The sequence below is a fragment of the Fundulus heteroclitus genome, chromosome 13 (assembly GCF_011125445.2).
Source record: "Fundulus heteroclitus isolate FHET01 chromosome 13, MU-UCD_Fhet_4.1, whole genome shotgun sequence".
Classification (NCBI taxonomy): domain Eukaryota; kingdom Metazoa; phylum Chordata; class Actinopteri; order Cyprinodontiformes; family Fundulidae; genus Fundulus; species Fundulus heteroclitus.
Genome location: NC_046373.1, coordinates 38,189,684 through 38,215,504, shown reverse-complemented (window position 1 = coordinate 38,215,504; position 25,821 = coordinate 38,189,684). Strand labels below are relative to the sequence as shown.

Sequence of the window (25,821 nt, the reverse complement as noted above, 5' to 3'; positions counted from 1 at the left end):
GCTGAATTTTTAAATTAGCAAATTAAAACCAATCATTTGAGAGGAACTGACTCATAGGGACAAACACTGAGGCTCCTCGGGGTGGTTGAAGATTCATACAGTGAGAATCAGCCTAAAAAGGGCCTGTTTCAACCCAAACCAAGCCTGCTGTGGTGGATCCAGCCCAGTCAGAGGTAAAGTTTTAATTTCCTTCTTCTAAATTCACATACAGGCTTTTGTCTTTGGACCAGAGTCCTAAAAAATAAAGTTCTTAATCAATCACTTAATCTGGATGGCATTAATTTGGCCTCTGGTAATAAAGTAAAAAATCTTGGTGTTATTTTTGACCAAGACATGTCATTTAAATCCCATATTAAACAGGTTTCCAGAGTTTCCTTTTTTCACCTCCGGAATATCGCCAAAATTAGAAACATTCTGTCCAGGAGTGATGCTGAAAAACTAGTCCATGCATTTGTTACTTCAAGGCTGGACTATTGTAATTCTTTACTATCAGGAAGTCCACAAAATGCAGTTCGAAGTCTTCAGCTGATCCAAAATGCTGCAGCAAGAGTTCTGATGAAAATCAACCAGAGGGATCATATTTCTCCTGTTTTAGCTTCCCTTCATTGGCTTCCTGTTAAATCAAGAATAGAATTTAAAATTCTCCTTCTAACGTATAAAGCCCTTAATAATCAAGCTCCATCATATATCAGAGCTCTGATTACCCCGTATGTTCCTAACAGAGCACTTCGCTCTCAGACTGCAGGTCTGCTGGTGGTTCCTAGAGTCTCTAAAAGTAGAATGGGAGGCAGATCCTTTAGCTATCAGGCTCCTCTCCTGTGGAACCAACTCCCAGTTTTAGTCCGTGAGGCAGACACCCCGTCTACTTTAAATTAAACCTACTGATAATAAATTAATTAATTGTTCCCTCGGAGGCTCTAATATGAATTCCTCGTGAATTGTTGACTGTTCTCTCGCAGATATCTGTTTGGCTTCGGGCAACTTCCTGCTCCCTTCACGTTTCAGTTACACAAAGTCTCGCGTGATTTGGCCAAACCGCCTGTTATCGTAAGTTAGCGACAGCTCGGTGGTTCGGAACCGTTTAGCGTCGCTGCAGACAGAACCAAACTTTTCCTACATTTACCCAGCGGGGACGACGTGCGGCGTATTTTATGGGCCAGGACAGAGCAGGGGACCTCCTGGCTTCTTGTTTTTACCTTCGACTCTACATCGGCTCTGCTAACGGCTAACAGCTAGCCCGCTAGTTAGCATCCGGCTAACAGATTTAGCTTGGGCTGCAGAAGAACCAGGAAGGAGGAGGTGGACCTGCAAGCTTCTGGGCCCGAACCTCCAGCGGCTCTCTCGAGCATTTATCCGGTTTAACAGAACCTGTAATCCACAGAAGGACAGAGGTAAAGCGGATTTATTTCCTTGGACTGCTGGTAAATGTCGGAACCGGGTTAACGTGGCGCTGCTGGGCATCAATCGATCCCGCTGATTGGTTTATGGGTTAAAGGTTCGGCTGCGGGGATGAACAGAACCCTCTTCATGAATCCGCTTTAGCTTGTTTAAATGGATTTGCAAAGATTTACGTTTTTCTGCAACGCCGTTAAACATAACTCAACCTCTACTGTCTGTATTTCACGTGAAAATTGGTTGAAATGTAAACGCATTGATGGCTGCTGATTTAAAAAGTGGTTTAAATGCAGCAGTTTGGTCCAACAGATCAGGTTCTAAGCGAACCTCGAGGTTCTGTTACACGGAAGTAGACTGAAGCGTTCAGGCCAGAAATCCAGACGCTGCAGCGTGTAAAGCGGATTTCTGACGCAGTTTATCAACCTGGGTTTATACAGAAAGTTTGGACCTAAAATAGCCTGAATACCTTCACCTGTACAGGTTAGAGCACATTTCAGTGGGTTTACTGATCAGATGCAGGCAGCTCTACTGTAGATATAATGTTCATATATTTAAGAGAACAGAGGCTGTTCTGCCGTGAAACGCGTCCTAAATGACATCTTTTGATTTATGGTTGGTTGGGAGATGAAAATACAGACCAGTTTATTAATATTTGGTTGGTTAAAACATTTCTAACAGGTTCTGACTGAAGCAGACCAGTGATCCTCATTTATGTTGCATACAGGAAAAAAAATCATGATATTCTGGGCATGTTTACGCCATCAGTACCACCGGTATCTGTTTCATGGTTTGAAGGACCCAGCTGATGCAGAACTGGATCAGAACCAACCCAACGGTGCCAGTTTGAAGCTGAGATTAATCCTCCTAAATGTACTAGATGGATCATGTTTACAGCTTATCAGACTCACTAAATTATTAAACTGTTACACAGTAAATAATAAAAAAATTAATTTGTTTAAAAAGGTTTAAATTCGGGAGCTTTTTTACATTTAAACAACGCAGATTTCCCAGAGAAACCAGGCAAACGTGCGCTTTGGACACGGCTCACAGTCGCTGCGTCTCTCAATTACCTGGGAGACAGAATTATTATTTCCATGCTGCCAACCATCTGTGGAGCGGAGGTCAGCGTCAAATAGATTTTTTAAACTCGTTTAGAACCAGGTAGTTACCAAAGTAAAATAAAAGACAAAAAGAGGAAGCAAACATAAAACAATCCAGTATTATTTATATAGCACTCAGAGCTCTTTCCAAAGTCAGACTCCATCAGATTCTCCAGGTTGGTGAGAAAGTTTCCTCTCTAAGGAAACCCAGCAGGTTGCATCAAGTCTCTCCAAGCAGCATTCACTCCTCCTGAAAGAGCGTAGAGCCACAGTGGACAGTCGTCTGCATTGTTGATGGCTTTGCAGCAATCCCTCATACTGAGCATGCATGAAGCGACAGTGGAGAGGAAAACTCCCCTTTATCAGGGAGGAGAACCTCCAGCAGAACCAGAATCAGGCTAGCACCTTCTCACACTGGGTCCAATGCCAAATAAAAACATGTTTAGAGAGAGACTGAAGAACCGAGTCGTCTGACTGGATTAACTTTGTTCAGCTCCTCTTGGTGCTGCTGATTCAAACCAGCCTGGATCTGGACCTCCTGTCCAGCAGGTGGCGGTGTGGCGCAGCGACAGCACAGATAACTGCAAAGAAAACCTTTACAGAACACATCTGACCAACCAGGCAGATATTTCAGCCTTAAAGCCACATTCACACCTTAAATCCTGCTGAATGTATCGTTTATAAAACTCGGCTCACTTTCAGTGTTCGGCCATTTTGGCTGAAGGTGGCGTGTGAGGAGCTTCATTCCTGCTTCATTTCTCCTTTATGTTTACTAGTTGACCTAAAGCCAGTTATTCAAGCTTCAAGCTCAATCTAAGATGGCCGCTGCCACGTTCTAAATGACATCATTAGTGGAAAGGCCTATCACTGCCTGGAGCTGCGGTCACATGATCAGCTGGTGCTATACTGCCCCCTGCGGCCACCTTAATAAACTGCAGGTGATTTAAAGCGCAGCTCTGAGGGAAATGCTCAGACGCAGCAATGTTGAGATATTTAGAAATGACGCTTTGCCGCATGAACGGTAGCGTTGCTGTTGGTTCATAGTCGACCTTGTTGTCTAATGGTTGCAGTCGTAGAGCTTTGATGATGGACAGGAGATGATGGGCTGCTGCTGTCTGCAGACAGTTCATTCTGTTTTATTCCGTCTCATCGTTTTCAGACCCTTTCAGCAGCGTGCGACTTGATCTTCTATCCTCCTCCTGGTTCTGGAACGCATCTTCTCTGCATGTCAGCTGCTCCTGGCCCAGTTTGTCTCTTCTTTACTCGTGGAAATAAAATGTTGCTGTGTGTGAGTAGATGTTGTCTGATGAACATGGCGCCACTTCCTCCGATCTTTATCTGGTCCTCCTCTCTGAACCCACCGTCCGCCTCCTGCTCGTTCTTTGCTTCATTCGGCCTGCAGGCGGCTGTCAGAAGAGCAGCTGCGTGTCTCCCAGGTGTTACAGTCACCTGAGCAGCTGCTGGTGGAGGCTCAGGTGTAGTTTTAAAACCCAGATACCATCAGGTGGGTTCAGCTTTGGGCTGAACGATGGCTGCACAGACCTGCTTTATCGGCTCTGTAATACGATTCTCCATGTAGCTCAGCTTGATTTGATTTTTATCCATATTTATTACTTTCAAATTAATGCTTAAAGTCATTCAATCAACAAAATCAGCCAAATATTATATTTATGTTCAATTTATTTAACACTGATGTATTAACAGGAAAATAAAGTGTATTTGGTTCAATGCATTTAACACAGAAACCAGAAATGTGCCAAACATCTGATTTTAGGGACGAAGGCGTTTTTTAAAATCCTGTCGGCTGTTCAGCAAATTCGTCTCACTTCCTCGCTGTGAACAGTGATGGCTGTGATAACGCCCCCTAGAGGCTGGGAGGTATATTGATGTTAAAAGCCAGAATATCCATATTAAATCATTTAGATCAATTTGGACACAAATGAAGATGTTAGGATTAATTTTCTATTGATTATTTCCAGATATGGATTCAGTTTTATGATCCAAGACACCCTAGAGCAGGGATGGGCATGTAATTATACTTTTGACCGATAGAGGGCGCGTCGTACCCAAACAAAGCGGGCACGGGCTGCTTTGCAACAGCGAGGAAGAAAGTCTAGAGCCATGGCCACTAGCAGTGACATAAAGGGAAAACTTGACAGAGAAAGTCACATTTTTTCAGACAAAATGGGAAGAAGTACGGACATGGGGATTTTTTTTTTTTTTTTTTTTTTTTTTTTTTTTTTTTGCATTCCCTCGCAAAGGTTTTTGCGTTCCCTAGAGGTACGGCTGATTTATTTGTTGTGGTCTCTTGTCATTCACACACAACAATAAACCGTGAGAGCCAATGTGAGTTTTCGCGAGCGTCAGAAAGCTATGGTGCATTCAGGAGCATGGGACATTAGATTTTTCAGAATAAAAAGCTAACAGATGTGCAGAATCAAAAAATAACAGAAATACAATTATAGAGCATTCAGTATTGTAAGAAAGCCCACGCTGTTTCTGGATAGACACATTATTGTTTGAGTTAAGTTCTGTTCCGTTTTATGCCTCTTTCCTTGTAAATTTGAAATGTCCCATGTTCCTGAATGCATTGATATGGAGTTTAAATTCCTTTTTTGCCATTTTTTTTTTTAAACCAAACGATTTGTCTTTTGGTCAAGGACATATTAAAATGCATTTATATGCAGAAAATAGTTATATGTTGGTGCAGTAAACATACAGATATAAATTCATCTAAAATTTGTTCTTATTGAGAATAATTTGTAGCGTCTTTCATATCCAATTATTTGAAGTGCGTGGTCATGTGGCCCTCCAATGGTCGTGCTGAAAAAAACGTGTCCCTCTTTATCATGGAAGTTGCCCATCCCTGCCCTAGATGAACATCATACATGTGAGAAAGTGTTAATATTCATTATTAATGATGGAAATAATCATTAAAAACCTGATGATTTAAAGCTTTTACTGACATGATAAATAAGCTTTTATAACAAATTCTCCTCAGACCCGCTTTCAGTTTAACTGTCAGCTGATAAAAACATTAAACGTCCTTAAATCTGCTAGATGTTTTATTTTCTCAGTTTGGGTCGGAGCTGATTGGCTGTGGGGCGGAGGAAGCTCCTCCCACCTGGTTCTGACCAGCGTCAGCCTCGCTGCTGCTGATGTCGGGTCGGTTGGTTCTGACTACAGTCCGCTGGAGCTGATTGCTCTCTGACGTTAATGTCCTAATTTCTGTTTCTAAGGAACCCTGATTGGATCCCACTGCAGACATGTCGAAGGCTCTGGATTCTCCGTCCCGACCCAGATCCAGGTCAAGGTCCAGATCCAGGTCCTACTCCAGGTCCAGATCCCGAAGCCACTCCCGCTCCAGATCCAGGAAACGCCACTACAGGTAACGGCTGCTGGAGAAACGCTGACTGACCATGTTTGATCTGAACCATTGGACTCCAGAACCCGGCAGAACCCGGCCCCATGAGGACCGGGTTCTGCCATGAGAACCCGGTCCTCATGCCAGAACCCGGTCCTCATGGGGCCGCTGGAGCTGAGGGTTATACTCTGAGCAGCAGACTGGACCCTGACCCGAGTCGCTCCCCGCTGATTGGTCAATGATTGTCAGAGCAGTTGACCTTTGCCCCCGGCGCTGGGGGCGGAGTTAAAGGCAGAGCTTTGACCTTTGACCCTCTTAAAGGACCGGGTTCTCGATCAGCAGAACTTTAGTTTCTGAACCGTAGAACCGGGTCAGGAGCGCTGCTACGGTCAAAGTCAGCCGTGGTCCGCCCAGCTGACTGCGTGGCACCAGAACCATCAGAACCATCAGAACCGACCCAATCAAGCATCCAGCCGGGCCTCAGGATTGGAAATGTTGGTCTTGATTGGACCTCTGTTGGTTCTGAAGCCTGAATCTGAAATCAAAACCCAGTGGGACCTAGGGCTGGGCGATAAATCGATTTAATCGATTAAGTCGAATTTACAATTCTTTAAGATTTCATTTTTGAAAAATCTGGATTTTATTTTGCCAAAACACTCATTGGGTTTCCATGAAGAGAACAGCATGTGATGCTGAATATATGTTTAGGCAAATGTATTGTCAAAATATTGTTAAGTAGAAACTTTTTTTTTTATCATAATACGAGGTACTTCATTTACTTATTTACTTTTTTTAACTTAGAAGTTCACAAGTGCAGTGAAGCCTGTTCTTAGCTCAATGTGTAAAACCACTAGCAGCAAATATTTTGTTATATTTTCATTGTTTATAATGGCACGGCGGCCATCTTGTTTCACAGCTTGTTTTTAGTTGCACTTTGAATTCAGGTCAACTCCCTGACGAAATGCTTGACATAAAAGCAAGGTTTTAAAATAATTTCTTTAATTTCTTTTTATGAAACAAAAAGGAGGAAAAAATTGATTAATCGGATTTGGTATGATAAAATCTGAGATTTATTTTTAATCCATATCGCTCAGCCCTAGTCTGACCCGCTGATGACAGTCAGAACCGATAACTGGGTACAAGAGTCAGTGGGTGTGAAGGGAACCGACCCGAAGTCAGCTGGACTTTGGGTCGGTTCCCCAGTGTTTCAGTTATATGAGAACGTTCTGAACCCCGGCTGCTGATGTGGGCTCCGGCTTCAGAACCAGCCGGTTCTCCTCTCACCAGCGCGTCTCCCTGTCAGCTCCAGGTCCCGGTCCCGGTCCCACTCCCCGGGCTACAGGAACTACCCGTCCCGGGACTACCAGGGCAACAACCGCGGCTTCAGGGGCTACAACCGCGGCTACCGCCGGCCGTACCACTACCGGGGCCGCAGCCGAGGCTACTACCCCCGGGGCCACTACCAGAACCGAGGCCGGGGGGGCGGAGGAGGAGGCGGCGGCTACGGCTACAAGTCCAACTGGCAGGGCGGGGGAGGCGGCTGGCACGACCGCCAGGAGCACCGCAGCCCCAGGAGGGCGTACTCACGCTCCCGCACGCCTAAGAAGCGCTCGCCCAGCCGCAGCCGGTCCCGGAACTCGGACCGCTCGTCATCGGGCCGGTCGCAGCGCTCCAGGCACTCCAGCTACTCCTCCCGCTCCCGTTCCCGCTCCTCGTCCCGAAACCGCGACAGCAAAGGCCGGCCCCGGTCCAAGGACGCCAAAGACAAGCAGCCCGAGAGTCAGATAGAGAAGCCGGCGCCGTCCGGCGACGGCGTCATCGTCAAAACCTCCGGGGGGAAGTGGATCGACTACGACGCCAGCCCCAAGCGCCGCACCCCCGACTCCAAGAAGGAGGACCCTCCGTCTCCTGGCAGCAAAGGCTCCGGCGGCGGCGGCGGCGGCGCGCTGTGGAAAAGCGTGGGCTCTGTGTCGCCTCCTGCAAAGAGTCCCTCCAAGTCCGGCCAGACGGCCTCCTTCGGCGGCTTCGGCTTCTTCTCCAAGGAAGAGGCCAAAGCTGGAGACAGCGCCGTCATCTCTGCTGCTTTTAAAAAGTAGGTCCGCTTCTGCTCCACTTCTGGTTCTCCTCTGCATCGGGTTCCTCACCTCGGTTCTCTGTTTCAGGTTCATGGCGGAGAACAAACACAAGAAACAAGCCGCCGAGAAGGAGAACAGCCGGGAGAAGGAACAAGGTTCTGCAGAAGCCGAGAAAAGCTCCAAATCCTCAGACCTGTTCACCATCTCGGCTTCTCCCTACGCCGAGTCCAAAGAGGACAAGGTTCCCTTCTTCGACCCGGGAGAGGAGGAGTTCCTGGAGTCCCAGGGCCTGAAGGAGCGCATCATCAGCGAGGACGCCCCCGAGGGCAAGCCGGGCCTCACCGAGCGCGACATCTTCGGCAAATGGGGCGACGAGCCCAGCTACTCCTCCTCCTACCAGTCTGCCAAAGAGAAGGGCCGCAGAGACGAAGACGAGGAAGACGCCGTCGACGACGTGGAGGAAGAGCTGTACCGCAGCCGCAAACACTCGTCCAAGAAGGAGGAGAAGTCTAAGAAGAAGGAGAAGAAGGAGAAGGCCAAGAGGAGCCTGACTCCCCCCTCCACGTCCAAGGAGAAGGAGCGGCCGCTCTTCCCCGGAGCCTTCCCCCCCCAGGACCCGTGTCCTCCTCACCGCCTGTCCGCCTCCAGGGCCGAGTTCGAGCTCAAGATGAGTTCCTTAGAGGAAATGCCCAGGTACGTTCTCTGCTGCCCCCCTGAGGCCCGCAGCAGCATTACAGGCCGAGGCTAGAGAGGGTTCTGCAACCCCCCCCCATGCTAAAGGAAAGTCCTGACAGACGCTCATCTGTCTGCTGATAAGAACATCTGTAGTAAAGATCTACAGTAGGAAACGTGTCGCCATGTTTATACAGCCATCATTTCTATTTTTAGGTTTAAGGATGGTGAGATTTATGGAAAATAAAAAGCTGATGGTTTCCAACCCAGCGACAAAAACTACATCTGAGTGTTAATTCTGGTACTTTAGTGGAAATTCAGCCTGAAAAACAGCTAAAACCTGCATTTATTAATCTGGTTTATCAGGTTTAGCCAAAGTTGTTAAGGACGGCCCAAAGAGCCACTGATGGCTCCAGAACCGCAGGTTGCAGAACCCTGGACTAGACCGAGCCGTCACACGCTGGGTTTCTGTTAAAGCTGCAGAAACCAGCTAAAAACGCCAAAATGCATCAGATTATCAGGTTAAAGCTGTAAACTAGAAGCTGTGACCTTGTCCTCTCAGCTCGTCTCTGTCCAAAGATCGCCTGACGCCTCGCGATCTGCTCCATTCCTCCAAGAAGGACCCAGAGTTCAGGTCCATTTTCCAGCACATGCAGTCGGTGCAGCTGCGGCGCAGCCCGTCGGAGCTCTTCGCCCAGCACATCGTCTCCATCGTGCACTACATCAAAGGTAGGTTTGGCGGCGCTCTCCGGTGCGGGCGGCGTGAGCGGCTCATTAACTGTCGTGTGTTTGCAGCTCAACACTTCCCCTCCTCAGACATGACTCTAAGCGAGCGCTTTGCCATGTACGAACGAAAAGCCGCCGAGGCAGAAATGATGAAGCCAAGGAAGAGCCCAGAAATCCACAGGTATCCCGCCGCCGCCACGCCCTCAGCGTCCTGCTCCTGCTGCCGCTCCCCGGCTCTAACGCCAGCTGCGCTCCTCTTCCTCCCGCAGGAGAATCGATGTTTCCCCCAGTGCCTTTAAGAGGCACTCTCAGCTGTTTGAGGATGTGGACGAGACGAGCTACAAGGTGACGAGCACTTTAGAAATTTGCCGTATTTGGAGTCTGAGGCCATTCCCAGCAGCAGTGTTCAGCTTTGTGCTTTTCTTTCAAAGGATGCATATTTCTATATCAAAAGAGCCCAAATGTGTTTAATAAGTGCCAAGAAAGCCCCCAGCCTATGAGATATGGTAATTGATTGGGTATATACGAACCCAAGCAAAGGCTTAAAGGAAGTGAATTATGATCCAGAGTGCGAGCATCTGAAGGGACGCTTATCAGTGCCTTTACCTTGTAAGTATTTTTCCTGCCAAGAAAACCATCCAGCCACAAACTGTGACGTCAGTTTATGTTTGAGCTTCATGCATGTTGCACCAACACTTAAGAACAGCCTTAATGGGCCGCGCCTGGCTAAAGTATTCACGCCCTCGGCTCTTTACCCGCTTCCTTCAACCTGCGCTTTAAATGCTTCTCAGAGTATTTAATGGTAAAGTGAGAAAAAAGAATCATTTGTCTTCACCTACTGAAATGGTCCAAACGCTGCGCAGCATTTTAACTCCAGGTTGAGACGCAGCAGATGCCCAGGGGGGTGAATACTTTTGCACGGCGCTGTCCAGATTATCTGCATAAATGTGAATGTTTAGAGACTGAAACAACGCAGAGCTGATGTGTTGTTTCCTGTTCTGACTGCAACCCTCCTCCTCCTCCTCTTCCTCGTGCTGCTGCACTTCCTAATCAAACTCCTCCCTGCAGGATCCAAGTAAAAGGTTCAAAGGAGACATCATGGACCTCCGGCTGGATATTGAAAGACGAAAGAGGTTTGCCGGGAAGGAGCGCGACTACAAGCGTGAAGGAGGCAAGAGCCCCGAAGGCTCCCGAGGGGCCAGCAGGGAGCGGTCCTCAGAGAAATCTGGCAAACACCACAAAAAGTCCAAGTAGGTCCAGATTAACTGTTTTCATCAGAACAGCAGCGCTTCGTTGTACTTCTGACGTTTCAGTGATCCTGACGCACTAAAACAGCGTCAGAACCAGACGGATCATCAGCAGCCGGGTCCAGCAGGGATGCACCAATCAGAGTTTAGCGTCCCATTTCAGATCTGCGTTTTCAAAGCTTTGAGCTGCCGACCGGTTCGGGTTTATCTGTTAGAGCTAATAATTCAGAAACAAGACGTTACGATATGTTCAGACATCAGAGCCGAGCATCAATGATCGTCATTCAGAGTGTGGCAGAGAGTCCGTTAAACCCAGGACCACATGCTGCTTCCATCGTCTGCAGCAGCTTATGCTAGCCGTTAGCATGGCTAGCATGGTTAGCATGGTTAGAGTGGTTAGTTAGTGCAGGTAGCACGGTTAATAATAATAATAATAATATTATTATTATTATTATTGAACATTATTGATCTCACAATGGAGAAATTCACTTCTGCATCTTAACCCATCACCCTAGGGGAGCAATCTCGGGTTTAGGGTCTTGCTCAGGGACCCAGAGTGGAAGCGCGCTGCTCTAACCACTAGGCCAACACTAGTTAGCGTGGTTAGCATGGTTAGCCTGGTTAGCATAGTTAGCGTGGTTAGCATAAGAAGAGCATCAGTGTGTTGAGCCAGACTCAACTCTTTCAGAAAGCTGCCATCATTTCCACATCCAGCGTCTTCCAGGACACCAGCCTTCCTGGTATCTGCTGAACAGTCCCCCCCCCCCCCCCCCCCCCCCACAGCAGACATGTCTCCATATGTGTGAGAAACCTCTGACTTTGACCAACATGACTGATGGCAGAGAAGCTAGTTACTGCAGCTCCTGGGTTAATTTGTTCAAAGCAGGAGAAAACGTGTCAGAAGGTAAAGATGTTGGTCAGAAACTACAGCGAAACATCTCAGGCGAAATTTTCATTAAAACTTAATGAACGTTTCTGTTTTTAGCAGCTGACATCCTAAAGCAGACCGACTTTAACGCTTTAATGATTTATTCTGACGTCGTCCACACCAAACCATGATGGCGGCCCCTGATGCTCGGTCTGTTCCCACAGGAAGAGCAAGAAGAAGCGTGACCGCTCTCCTTCCTCCTCGTCCTCCTCCTCCTCGCCGTCACCCTACCCCCCCCTCTACAGAGGAAAAGAGTTCATGGGGGAGGGCATGGAGCCCCCGGAGGAGGGTTACAGCCACTCACGCTATCCTCCACGGGACTACAGCGCCTCCGGGGACCGGGGCCCTCGGGATTACGAGGGCCACTTCCCAGAGAGAGGAAGAGGCCGTGGATTTGTGAGTTTGTCTTTTGTTGATGACATCATAGTAGAGCTCAGATCCCTCGTTATCTGGAGTTAACGAGCCTGTAAGAAGCCAGCGTCCCTTTAAAACTGGTTCGATGAAGATGAGGTGAGGAAGACGTTTAACTGCTTTGCTTTCAGTTCCCCAGAATAAGAGGAAGAGGCTGGAACAGAGGAAATTACCCTGGAAACAGCAACGGAAACCCGGCCAATATGAACCCCCCGGTGCGCCCCCAGGAGGAGGACTGGGACCCTGAATACACCCCCAAGAGCAGGAAGTACTACCTGGTGGGTGTTCAGACCAGCAGAGGGCGGCAGAGAGCTGAAACATGGCCTCTTCTTTCACTGCCTGTGTTTTATGTTCCTGCAGCTTAAAGTTAGTTAACGAGCTGGATGTGGTGTTAAACTGGACATGATGAATGTGATGTAGCTCCTCTGCCTCCAGGAGGTTCCTCTGACCGCCGGGGGGAACCGCTGTCAGCTTTTCCTTCTTCACCTCCTCTTCCTCAATCTTTCAGCACGACGACCGGGACGGAGAGAAGACCTGGGTGGAGAGCCGGGGCCGGGGCCGCGGCTCCTTCCCGGCCCGCCGCGGCCGCTTCGTGTACCGGAAGGGCGGCAGCAGCCCCAAGTGGACCCACGACATGTTCCAGGGCGCCGAGGAGGGCGAGCTGGGCGACGACGGCATGGAGGTGGAGCACAAGGAGTCCAAGCCCGGCGCCGACGGCCCCCCCAAGCAGTGAAGCGTCTCCTCCCGTGTCCGTTTAACGGTTTAACTCTTTCTGTTTTTATGTCTTTTTAAGGGGGAACTTTAAGGCTTCGTGTTGTGCAGAAAATCAAAGCATTTGTGCCTTAGAGGAGAATAAAAGCTGGTGGTGTTGTCTCTGTGCAGCGTGTGAAGGCATCGTTCATAACTGTAACTGTTTCTGCATGAAGTGGCTCAGCGGGACCAATCAGCAGCGGCCATCCACCTCAGCCTCGGTCACATGACGTCTCCGCCTCGCTCCGTCTGTTTAACACCACCCGTTCATGTCGTTAGACTTCAGTTCCTACTGAACCATCTGCTGTAGAGATTTAGCTTGAACCTCTTATGAATTTCTAGTTTTAAACCTGACAAAGGATCAGATGCTCTGCTGTGATTCAGGCTGTTTGGACCGGACGTTCTGCATGTTCTGAACAAACCGTCCCACGTCTTCTCTTCAGCCTGAACCTTTTTTACTTTTCTCAAGCTTTAAACTGGCTGTCTTGATTTTCAATAAATGTTCTTTTTGTCGGGCCTTTTTTGACTTTTTGTTCACCTGTAACGCTAAATGTCATTAGTCGGGTCGCAGCTGCACATCCAGGAGCTGCAGAAACGGTTCTGATCCGACTCTGCTCACCAACCCGCGTCGGATCAAACCCAGCAACAAGGTTTCAGGAAACCCAAGTTAGAAAGTTACTAAAATAAAAGTTCTGCTCAAACAAATTCAGAAAACGTGTCAAAAACATCTTTATTTTCAGTTAAATTTAAAATATAAAACCTGTTAAATTCATATTTTCACTGGAACTTTAAGGCAGAAAAAGAAATCTGGCAAATGTTTTCCTCTTAAAGGATGAAAATGTTCTGGAGTCTTTGGTATTCTCACGTGCACGCTCACGTGCACGCTCCTGCAGCTCTCCAGAACCGATGGGCTGCTGAGCTTCAGCTTCAGTTCCTGCTGAAGATCTTCCAGCAGACACTCAGTAACCTGCTCAGGTGTCAGAAGTCCGTCCTGGAAGACCTTCTCCAGCAGATCCTGAAGAAACAGAGGAGCTCAAGTTCTGGAGAACCAACCCAAGTCCCAGAAAACAAAAACACCTTAAGAACCAGTTCATGTTTTTAAAATCCATAAAAGTCTGAGTTTAGGGAGCATGGCTTCAGGTTTGTTCAGAGACGTGGTTCTGATGATGGAACCCGGCTCACTACGTGGTTCTGATGATGGAACCCGGCTCAGTAGAACCTCAGTGAACATGTCGGTCTGGAGAGTTTCACTGAAGGAACCTCAGGAAGACTTTAGAACCAGATTTTGGACCATAAATGAACAGAACCAGATGTTTGGGTTCTTGGAGATCTGATGAAGCAAACACTTGGTTCCAGAGTTCCTTCATCAGGAACCTGCTGGGTCTGGAGATCCAACTCTGTTGGGTTCTATCTTTGCAGAACCCAACATTAAATTAAAATTGGAAAAGTTGACATGAAAACACTGAAGGAACCCGTTGTGGGTTCAGTCGGAACCTGAACTATCTCCTGGGTTCTGAGTAGGAAGCATCCTGCACAGGTTAACCCACTCTGGGCTGGGTTAGAACCAGAACCAGAACACAGAAAGTTCATTGTTAACTCACAGAACTTATTCAATCCTTTACAGATGAGAGCATTAAGGAAACAAACCCGGTTCTGGTTCTGTTAAAGGGGTGAAAACTTTCTCCAGCAGGTTAACAGGTGAGTCAGGTGACCTGTCAGGAACTTCATTAAAAGGTTTTTAACGGGTATTCAAACAGAACCTCCAGAACAGAACCTCCAGAACATCTGCAGCAAAGAAGCAAACTCGGCTGTTTGTTCTCTGAAAGAAAGTCCAGCTAACCCGCTTTAGATGTTCTTCAGAACATGAAGGTGGATCCTACAGAACTGCATGAAGTGAAATAAAAAATACTTAACATTAAAGCTCAGTTACTGAGTACATTACTGCAATAATTTAAATAACGCTGAATAATCTGCTGCAGAGTGACTCTGCTTGGTGTCAGCTGGTCAAAGGAAGCAGAACCTTTAAAGTTCTCAGAAACACAAGCAGAACCTTTTCTGGACGGGTCCAGTTTGTTTCACTTTGTATCAGAAACCTTCATATAAAAGTTTTAATTCTGGGAAATATGGTTAAAAACTAAAAATTTCTCGCTGGTTCTGAAGAAGTTTTTGGGCCATCTAGATGAGACAGAACCGGGCTTCAGTCGTGGGCCTGAAGGGACACAGACCCACAGAAGGAGAGCAGAGCGCCCCCTGCTGGAGTTAAACGTATAAAAATCATTCAGAGCAGAAACAGAACCTGTTTACACCACTGAGCTGTATAATACACTGGAGTGCTGATTTTGCCGAAAAACTGAAGTCACTGGCCGCCATCTTGCTACTCCCTACCACAGACATATATACGTAGACGCGTCATAGGGCGCAGGTTCGCACGTCAACGTCACCGCCATATTGTATGTGGCAGAAAAAAGTTGAGTTCTGAACGTGGATCAGAGAAGATGGCTCATTCCTGAGCTGCAATAAATACACACACACACACACACACACACACACACACACACACACACACACACACACACACACACACACACACACACATATATATATATATATATATATATATATATATATATATATATATATATATATATATATGTGTGTGTGTGTGTGTGTATGTGTTATGAATATAAGGATCAATTTGTTAAATCTAAACATTATGGTCTTCATTAATTCATAAAACCGCGTCACATGTGAACCTTTAGGAACAGACTTTTTGGGTGAGTATTAAAGAGGTAAAATTAATAATATGAGGGAAAAAAGTCCTAGGTCAATAAAGTAAAAATAAACAAACAAACACAAAAGTGATAATGTTATGATAAAAACATCATATTATGAGAATTAAGGGGGAACATTTCCAGAATAGTCACAGTTTGGAGAATTATTTCACTCCTGGAGTAACGGGGCCAGGTTAGATTATGTTAAATATTTTTATTCTTTAGGATAATAAATTCAGGAGAATGAAGCTAAAGGGATACAAAAATAAACTTGTAATATTACAAAAACAAAAATACTACGAATACAAAGTATATTCAGAGATTAAAGTCCCTCTGAAACTGTTTAAGTGACTGAGTAACTGCAGATTTGCCACATTTAAGATGGCGGACGCTCTGACGCATCGCAGCATAGGCAGAACCCGCCCAACGACGCGTCTACTCTTATATTATGTCTATACTCCCTACTCTCCCAGAATCCCACAGGATTTGGTTGCAACAACAAGCAGTTTTCTGGCTGAGTGAAAACGTTTCACAGGTAATTCTACAGTCAGTGGATGTACTAACACTATCAACTACTAGGAAACTAGGTGCTGAGATATTTTACATGTTATTCATATTAAATATATATATATATGTATATATAAGTATGTGTATATGTATATATGTATATATATGTATACACATATGTAAATATATGTTTTTGTATATTGTTATTTATATATTTATAAATGTTAAACATATATATATAATGAATAAAATGCAAAATATTTCAGCACATGACTTTCTCAGTACTTGATATTTTTAGAACATAACATAAAAGTATATGGCATTTGACATTTTAAAAGTCTTAAGCCCCCCCTGAACATGAGAAAATCCTCGTTATTCGATGCTGTAGCGCACATATTCCCTAGTTACTGGGGGGAAATAGGGAGTACCAATATGGCGGCTGGTGGCTTCAAAGCGACTCGTTCAAACAGACGGTGATTAGCACTCCAGTGTATAATATAGCTCAGTGGTTTACACATTAAAAACGGCTGGTTCCGGTTCTGCTAACACCTCTACATGACAAAAGTAGTTTATTCAAGTGTACCACGACTATATTTATTTCATACTTACAATGAGGCTGTGTTATAAACTATATTTCATTGACTTAACAGCATAATTAAGTATACTTGACTAAGTAGGCCTACTAAGACCTAAGCTTTCACTTTTACTTAAGTATACTTAATGAAATTTAAGTGCTCTGCTTTTTGCTAAACGTTTGATTACAACCAGTGTGCACACAGCCAGGGTAGAAAACAGTGTAATTTCCCTGCCATGCCACTAGTAGGCGGTATGTTCTTAGTCCTACTGCGCACACGCCGGATCTCCCTATACTGGCAGGTTTTGTTGTCTGCAGGCAGCAGAGACCCGGACCGTTCCACCAGGAACCCGATTTCAGAGAAAACGGCGCCGTAGTTGTGTAGACGGGCAAACGTGAACCTGAGCGTGTAAACACGGCCTCAGCGACACACAGAAACTCCTGCGCTGCAGACGGTTTCAGTGGTAATGGACTCGCCCCATCGTTCCCGTCCCTGAAACCAGGATGTCCGGTTGCCCGTTCCTCCAGATTTCGCGGAGGATCCGCTCGCGTTCTTCCAGACGGCGGGCCTTCTCCAGCTCCTCCGCAGACGCGAACACGTTGACGCTCCTCAGCGTGCCGTTAGCCTGGCTGCTGCGCTCGCTCAGGGCCAACACCGTCATTTTGTCTTCAGACTCCTCCCCGTCTTCCTCCGACATGCTCTCTTCCTCCTCCTCGCTGGACTCTTTCAGCTGCCTCCTCTCGGGGGACGGCGGAGGTCTGCTGTAGCGACGGGTTCTGCAGGCGATGCCGGCCACCAGGAGGCAGAGCGCCAGGAAGAGCCCGAATGAGACGCCCATCATGAAGTAAAGAGCAAAACTCTCTGGATTGGCTGAAAAAACACAAGACAAGAATAAATAATCAGTTCCCTGCAGGCGGGACAGCTTCAGGTGTTGAGCAGCAAATATTCAGATCATTTATGGGTAGAACAATATTTTCTGTCCTCTGGATTAAAACTGCTGCTGTCTCTTTAAGATTGCCCAGTCTGCTCTGATTGGTCAGTCCTGTACCAGTGCAGCCAATGTGCTCGCTGTATGCAGGAGTTTCATGCTGATGTCATCATGTTCAGGAAGTGAAGATCAGATGTTTCTGTTTCAGAGAAAATTAGGCTCCATCTGAATACCCTTAATAACAGCATTGCTGTTTCTTCCCATTCACAAATCGATACCTTTGCTAACAATGTGACTTCCTCATTGCGTTCTGCATTAGACAATGTAGCTCCCTTGAAAAAGAAGGTGATTATTCACAGGAAGCTGGCTCCTTGGTTTAATTCAGAGCTGCGTTCCTTGAAGCACAATGGTAGGAAATTGGAGAGAAAATGGCGCTCTACACACCAAGAGGAATCCTACTTAATCTGGAGGGACAGACTATTGTTGTATAACAAGACCCTCCGCAGAGTTAGAGCAGCATATTTTTCATCATTAATTGAAGAGAATAAAAATAATCCTAGATTTCTCTTTAGTACAGTTGCCAAACTTACCCAGAGCCACAGCTCTGTTGATCCATCCATTCCCTTAGCTCTCAGTAGTAATGATTTTATGGGATTCTTCATAAATAAAATTGATGCCATTAAAAATAAAATAATTGGCATCCTCCCAAACATGATTACCTCGTCCTCAGTAAGTGAGGCAGCATTGGAGGAATCTTTAGAATCTGCGCAGTGTTTGAACTGTTTAGAAGCAGTAGAGCTTTCTGAGCTATCTAAAATTTTAGCTTCATCTAAACCTTCTACCTGTATGTTAGACCCAATCCCAACCAAGTTGTTTAAGGAGATATTCCCTTTGATCAGTGGCACTATTTTAGACATGATTAATCTATCCTTAGTAAATGGATATGTACCACAGGTTTTGAAAGTAGCTGTTATTAAACCTTTACTTAAGAAACCTTCTCTTGATCAAGATGAGTTAGTAAATTACAGACCTATATCTAATCTTCTTTTCTTATCTAAAATTCTTGAGAAAGTAGTTGCTAATCAACTTTGTGAACATTTACAAAGTAATGACCTACTTGAGGAGTTTCAGTCAGGCTTCAGAGCTCATCATAGCACTGAAGCAGCTCTGGTGAAGGTCACTAATGATATTCTCATGGCCTCAGATAATAGACTTGTGTCTATACTTGTCCTGTTAGATCTCAGTGCTGCATTTGATACAGTTGATCACAATATTCTCCTACAAAGACTTGAACATACTGTAGGGATTAAGGGAAAAGCATTAGGCTGGTTTAAATCTTATCTGTCAGACAGATTCCAGTTTGTTCATGTTAATAATAAATCTTCCTCAAACTCTAGGGTCACCTGTGGAGTACCACAGGGTTCAGTCCTTGGACCAATTCTATTTACTATATATATGCTTCCGATAGGCAAAATTATCAGACAGCATGGGATTAATTTCCACTGTTATGCTGATGATACTCAGCTATATTTATCCATAAATCCTGATGAATCCAATCAATTACTTCGACTGCAGTCATGTCTTGATGACATCAAAAGCTGGATGACTTTAAATTTCCTGCATCTAAATTCTGACAAGACCGAAGTTTTAATCTTTGGGCCAGAGTCCTCAAAAAATAAAGTTCTTAATCAATCCCTTAATCTGGATGGCATTAACTTGGCCTCTGGTAATAAAGTTAAAAATCTTGGTGTTATTTTTGACCAAGACATGTCATTTAAATCCCATATTAAACAGGTTTCCAGAGTTTCCTTTTTTCACCTCCGGAATATCGCCAAAATTAGAAACATTCTGTCCAGGAGTGATGCTGAAAAACTGGTCCATGCATTTGTTACTTCAAGGCTGGACTATTGTAATTCTTTACTATCAGGAAGTCCACAAAATGCAGTTCAAAGCCTTCAGCTGATCCAAAATGCTGCAGCAAGAGTTCTGATGAAAATCAACCAGAGGGATCATATTTCTCCAATTTTAGCTTCCCTTCATTGGCTTCCTGTTAAATCAAGAATAGAATTTAAAATTCTTCTTCTAACGTATAAAGCCCTTAATAATCAAGCTCCATCATATATCAGAGCTCTGATTACCCCGTATGTTCCTAACAGAGCACTTCGCTCTCAGACTGCAGGTCTGCTGGTGGTTCCTAGAGTCTCTAAAAGTAGAATGGGAGGCAGATCCTTTAGCTATCAGGCTCCTCTCCTGTGGAACCAACTCCCAGTTTTGGTCCGTGAGGCAGACACCCTGTCTACTTTTAAGACTAGGCTTAAAACTTTTCTTTTTGACAAAAATTATAACTAGTGACTCATGTTACTCTCAGCTACCTTTATAGTTTTACTGCTATAGGCTTAGGTTACTGGAGTATATCAGGATCTAATTTTCTCACTATATTGAGTTCTACTGTTCTTCAATTATGCATTATGTGTTGTCATTTCTGCTTTAACTTTCTGTTCTCTCTCTTTTCTCTTCATAGTAGGTACACCTGGTCTGGCGTTCTGTTAACTGTGACATCATCCAGAGAAGACGGCTCACCCGCTACTACCATCTAATGTAGAACAGATTACTAGATCAATGTGTGCTTCTGTGCTTTTTTGTTTCTCTTGTTGTGTCTCTGTTCTGTCTTCTGTAACCCCAGTCGGTCGAGGCAGATGACCGTTCATACTGAGCCCGGTTCTGCCGGAGGTTTTTTTTTCCCGTTAATGGGTGGTTTTTCTTCCCACTGTCGCTTCATGCTTGCTCAGTATGAGGGATTGCAGCAAAGCCATGTACAATGCAGATGACTCTTCCTGTGGCTCTACGGTTCCCCAGGAGTGACTGCTGCTTGTCGGGACTATGATGCAATCAACTGGTTTCCTTATATAGGACATTTTTGACCAATCTGTATAATCTGACCCAATCTGTATAATCTGATTGAACTTGACTTTGTAAAGTGCCTTGAGATGACATGTTTCATGATTTGGCGCTATATAAATAAAATTGAATTGAATTGAATTGAACACCTCCTATCTCCTATCTCCTACCTCCTAGCTGGGTCAGCAGAACTCCATCAGGGAGGAAAGAAGCTTCAGCTACTGAGCTGATTCCAGACTTTAACTCTGAAGTCATTAGTGACGGAAACATGAATGATGGAGTCAGAAACACGGAGGATGGAGTCAGAATCATGGAGGATGGAGTCAGAGACACGGAGGATGGAGTCAGAGACATGGAGGATGGAGTCAGAATCATAGAGGATGGAGTCAGAGACATGGAGGATGGAGTCAGAGACATGGAGGATGGAGTCAGAAACATGGAGGATGGAGTCAGAAACATGGAGGATGGAGTCAGAGACATGGAGGATGGAGTCAGAAACATGGAGGATGGAGTCAGAGACATGGAGGATGGAGTCAGAGACACGGAGGATGGAGTCAGAGACACGGAGGATGGAGTCAGAGACATGGAGGATGGAGTCAGAAACATGGAGGGTGGAGTCAGAAACATGGAGGATGGAGTCAGAATCATGGAGGATGGAGTCAGAGACATGGAGGATGGAGTCAGAGACACGGAGGATGGAGTCAGAGACATGGAGGATGGAGTCAGAGACACGGAGGATGGAGTCAGAAACATGGAGGATGGAGTCAGAATCATGGAGGATGGAGTCAGAATCATGGAGGATGGAGTCAGAGACATAGTAAAATAATCAGCTGGTTCTCCATCTGTTCCTCTTACATTTAGTTTTATTTTCTCTCACTCATATTTAACCTGATGATCCTAGAATCAATAAATCTGGATCATCTGTTCTGGATCATCTGTTCTGGGTCATCTGTTCTGGATCATCTGTTCTGGATCATTTGTTCTGGGTCATCTGTTCTGGATCATTTGTTCTGGGTCATCTGTTCTGGATCGCCTGTTCTGGATCCTCTGTTCTGGGTCATCTGTTCTGGGTCATCTGTTCTGGATCGCCTGTTCTGGATCCTCTGTTCTGGGTCATCTGTTCTGGATCATCTGTTCTGGGTCATCTGTTCTGGATCACCTGTTCTGGATCCTCTGTTCTGGGTCATCTGTTCTGGATCATCTGTTCTGGATCATCTGTTCTGGATCCTTTGTTCTGGGTCATCTGTTCTGGATCATCTGTTCTGGGTCATCGGTTCTGGCTCATCTGTTCTGGATCATCTGTTCTGGATCATCTGTTCTGGGTCATCGGTTCTGGCTCATCTGTTCTGGATCATATTTTCTGGGTCATCTGTTCTGGTTGATGAAACGTTCTCAGGTGTTCTTCTTCACTGACCCCTCCCTGCTGCCTCTACTCAGATTATTTATCTTATCGTCCAAAACTAACAGCGATATTTCATCTTATTGAAAGGGGACATTCTAAAACGCTTAACGTGAAAAAGCTTAACGTGGCTTAAGGTAGGAAAACAACGAGGAATCATCACCAAATTTCGCATGGCCATATCTTGTCATGAAGACTTAAGCCTGTCAAAAAGAATAAACCGAAATCCAACGATTATAGAAGATATCTCACATTAACGTTTTCTTCTTCATTGGTGCCTATGGCGAGAAAAAGGCTTAACGTGGTTTAATGTACCTAATCAACGATCAATGATCACCAAATTTCTCCTTCATATTGTGTTTGATATTTTTATAGTTTTATGTGCTTATGAAGAGCAATATGAGAGAGAAATTTGGTGATCACCGAACGTTGTTTAGGTACATTAAACCACATTAAGTTTTTTCATATAGCCAGCCTCTATATACTTAATGTCATATAACGTCCATAATAATTGTACTTTGGTTTTGATTTTTGATAGTCTCATGTGCTTAACAATATATGAGAGAAATTTAGTGATCACTGAGCGTTGTTTAGGTGCATTGAATTGCGTTAAGCTTTTTCCTTTGCCTCAATGAGGCAGAAACGCTTAATGTTAGATAACGTCCATAATAATTGGACTTTGGGTTTGACATTTTGACAGTTTTATGTGCTTATTAGGAGCAATATTAAAGAGAAATTTGGTGATCATTGATGGTTGATTAGGTACATTAAACCACGTTAAGCCTTTTTCTCACCATAGGCGCCAATGAAGAAGAAAACGTTAATGTGAGATATCTTCTATAATCGTTGGATTTTGGTTTATTTTTTTTGACAGGCTTAAGTCTTCATGACAAGATATGGCCATGTGAAATTTGGTGATGATTCCTCGTTGTTTTCCTACCTTAAGCCACGTTAAGCTTTTTCACGTTAAGCGTTTTAGAACGTCCCTATTGAAAGTCATTTTCCAGAGAGACTCTAGAACAGAACCAGAACCGATGGTCATGGTGGGAAGCGGCGATACGGACCTTTGATGTGGGCGTAGGCGGCCATGCTGTTGCTGAGCAGCTCCATGTCTGTCTTCACTGGATCCATCCTGATCCAGAACCGCTCAGAGATCCACCGTCAGGCTGAGGAGGAGAACCTGCAAGGAGCACAGAGAGGGTGAAGGTCCATTTCAGCTCAGCGGTACCGTCCGACCCGTCAGGCAGCAGCCGTGGCGTCCGATTGGCTGGACGGGTCTGAGCCTCCGGGTTCTGGCGGTCCCACGGTCAGGGCCCTGAAAACTTCCCACACTGGTTCAGCAGCAGAGTGCGTGGGAGCTGAATGTTTTCTTTCTGACCCCCGCCCCCCCCCCCCCGGAAGACCCGTTCCCCCCCGCCCCCCCCCGCCCTGATCCTTATCGTCCCCCAGGCGCTCTTTAAAAAGCTCATTTATTTGTTTTAGGCCGAGAAAGCTCTGGCTGCTGTGGGGGGGGGGGGGGGGGGGGGGTTCATAATGGGAACCAGAGGCTCTTAGACGAGTTGACCGGACCGGACCAGACCAGACCGGACCGGACCGTACCAGAACAACATAAGAGGGGGTGATTTGATCCCAGTCCAGCTCAGAATGTGTTGTTTTAGTCCATTAGTTCCTGAAAGCTGCTGGCTGAGACACGCCTGCGGGTCTGGAGCATTTATCAGAAGGTTCTGGGGGCCCGTCGGGTCAGACCTGATCCATATTTACATGTGCAGGAACCGGGCCGAAGCACAGAACCGCTCGCAGGTCGTATATCGGGCCTGGAGAACGCTGACACCGTCTGGACTCTGGAGGTTTGAACAGATTCACTTAATACCACCAGGAGAACCGGCTAGAACCGCACAGGCCGGCCCAAATGGTTCTGCTGGTTATTAACGGACCTCAGTGGTAACAACGTCCGGTACCGTCCAGCGCTGCGGTGCTGAGCCACACGTTGTGAGCCCAGGTCCAGTCAGCCTTTAAATGAGCCGGTTCTGTTATCGGACCGGCCGGCAGGAAGTCAGCGGGACAGACGGCCGGATGGAGAACAGGAAAAGACGAGGCCCGTTTCCCTCAGGACTCAGAAACAGAAACCGGGTCGGCTGGAACCCAGTCTCGGTACCGATAGAAGCGGGGCTATTCTCTGCGGGTTCTGAGTGGAACTCTCTCCGGGTTTTGGGTCGGAGCAGAGAAACAATACCGGCTGCAGCATAAAACTCATCTGGGTTCTGTTCATTTCTACGATCGGGTTCTTATACAGAAATATTGGATCCGTTGAGTCCAGGGAGGTTCTGTTTACGCTAGCTGAGCTGGTGACAGTGGAAAGCTCCAGCAGAACCAGAACCAGCACAAATTCATGCACTGTGCTGCACCCACCCACCGCTTCAGAACCAGAACCCAACTGGACTTCTACTCGGTTCTGAAGAACCAAAGAAGCTTTTGGATGAGAGGTGTGCCACCGTGTACTGAAGCCCCGGGACGGGCCACTAATGGACCGGTTCTGTTCACACGTCGCTTCTTTAATGTTGCAGGTTCTGCAGAGCAGCAGGAGGCCTGTCAGAACATCTGAGATCCTCCTTCCACCAGACTTTCCACCTCCTCCTATCAGAACCAGCTTAGCACCAGAACCAGCCCAGCACCAGAACCAGTCCAGCACTAGAACCAGCTAAGCACCAGAACCAGCTTAGAACCAGAACCAGCCCAGAACCAGCCCAGCACCAGAACCAGTCCAGCACCAGAACCAGTCCAGCACCAGAACCAGCTAAGCACCAGAACCAGCCCAGCACCAGAACCAGTCCAGCACCAGAACCAGTCCAGCACCAGAACCAGTCAAATGTCCAGTTGGTTTTAGGACCACCAGATGAGGAGGAAGACTCTCTTCAGCCCAAACCCGGTTCTCACTCACCTTGATCTCAGTGAACTAAAACGACAGGGTGGTTCTGATCCGTCAGGTCCAAGAGGATGGCCCAGTCTTCATGTTGTCCTCATCTGGGATCCTATGATGTCCACAGAGAGACCGGACCGAACCAGAACTCGTAGAACCCGGAGACTTTAAAATAAAAGCTCCAGACTGGAGGCTGCTGTGGTGAGATAGGAGGTTCTGGTCTGATCCGACTCTGCTCTCTGGTTCTGGTCTGATCCGACTGCTCTCTGGTTCTGGTCTGATCCGACTCTGCTCCCTGGTTCTGGTCTGATCCGACTCTGCTCTCTGGTTCTGGTCTGATCCGACTGCTCCCTGGTTCTGGTCTGATCCGACTGCTGTCTGCTCAGACTAAGGGCGGGACAGGAAATAACTGGGCGGCTGCTGGTTTAACACTCAGCTGTTTGCATCTGGGAGCATGGGGGGGGGGGGGGGTTGGGGGAGGAGCTTACCTGCATCAGGTGGACTGAGTCTACTTTAAGGTACCAGCTCAGATCAGCCAGACTGCAGGTTCTGAGCGGTTCTGCTGGACACGTTCTCCGGTTCTGCAGAACCACAGGATGTGTTGTTGTGTCCAGCAGCAGCTCCGGCTGTGCATCACTGCAGAGGAATTGTTTGTGTGGTTCTGGCAGCTATTCTGGGCCCGCGTGGCGCTGCTGGTGTCTCATTATGGAGACAAAGGTTCCGCTGTGGCCCGGCCCACGTGGACCACACTGACCCGCTGGGCCAGAACCGTCCAGATTCCTCACATTCCCACGTTAACAGGACCCAGTGTGCAGCGGCAAACAGAACCACGCCCAGACGGGTCGGCTGTCAACAAGCAGCGCCGCTCAGCATCTCCAGCTACAAGTTCTCATGTTTACTGAGAAACAGCGTTTAGTTCCTACGATCTACTGATCCGGAACAAACTCCAGAAAACTGGAAACTCCAGAAAGAGTTCCTTTAAATCAAGATAAAACACATTTATTCAGGATTATCTTTAACTGTTCTAGTTAAACTAAACATCATTAGTTCAACTTTTTTAGTCCAACTGTTTTTAATGTTCTATTTTGTTTCTACACTTTATCCCTACTTGCTTTTATTCTGTTTTATTTTCCTATATTTTAATCATTTAAAGCACTT

General features: G+C 46.3%; 2 protein-coding genes and 1 long non-coding RNA gene across 4 annotated transcripts; 1 reads left to right on the top strand and 2 right to left on the bottom strand.

Moving 5' to 3' along the window:
- The first annotated feature begins 1,004 nt into the window (after positions 1 to 1,004).
- Positions 1,005 to 13,186, top strand: thrap3b (thyroid hormone receptor associated protein 3b). The gene is made up of 11 exons (XM_036145683.1): positions 1,005 to 1,391; positions 5,735 to 5,883; positions 7,163 to 7,951; positions 8,022 to 8,627; positions 9,169 to 9,335; positions 9,402 to 9,513; positions 9,602 to 9,677; positions 10,401 to 10,582; positions 11,672 to 11,903; positions 12,050 to 12,196; positions 12,427 to 13,186. Exons 2-11 carry the CDS (start codon positions 5,762 to 5,764, stop codon positions 12,649 to 12,651), a joined length of 2,658 nt encoding a protein of 885 aa, XP_036001576.1. The 5' UTR covers positions 1,005 to 1,391; positions 5,735 to 5,761; the 3' UTR covers positions 12,652 to 13,186.
- A 200-nt stretch (positions 13,187 to 13,386) lies between these two features.
- On the bottom strand, positions 13,387 to 14,968 carry LOC110367581. The gene is made up of 2 exons (XR_004932361.1): positions 14,719 to 14,968; positions 13,387 to 14,688 (listed from the first exon to the last, which is right to left on the bottom strand). It is a non-coding gene; the product is annotated as an uncharacterized LOC110367581 (long non-coding RNA).
- Positions 14,969 to 16,462: 1,494 nt separating this feature from the next.
- Positions 16,463 to 25,277, bottom strand: eva1bb (eva-1 homolog Bb (C. elegans)). Of its 2 annotated transcripts, XM_036145687.1 has the most exons (4): positions 25,152 to 25,277; positions 24,685 to 25,050; positions 22,811 to 22,926; positions 16,463 to 17,391 (listed from the first exon to the last, which is right to left on the bottom strand). In XM_036145687.1, exons 3-4 carry the CDS (start codon positions 22,875 to 22,877, stop codon positions 16,979 to 16,981), a joined length of 480 nt encoding a protein of 159 aa, XP_036001580.1. In that variant the 5' UTR covers positions 22,878 to 22,926; positions 24,685 to 25,050; positions 25,152 to 25,277; the 3' UTR covers positions 16,463 to 16,978. The 2 variants fall into 2 exon arrangements, with proteins under 2 accessions (XP_036001580.1, XP_036001581.1); XM_036145688.1 differs by lacking the exons at positions 24,685 to 25,050; positions 25,152 to 25,277 and having other exon boundaries at positions 22,811 to 23,122.
- Positions 25,278 to 25,821: the final 544 nt, after the last annotated feature.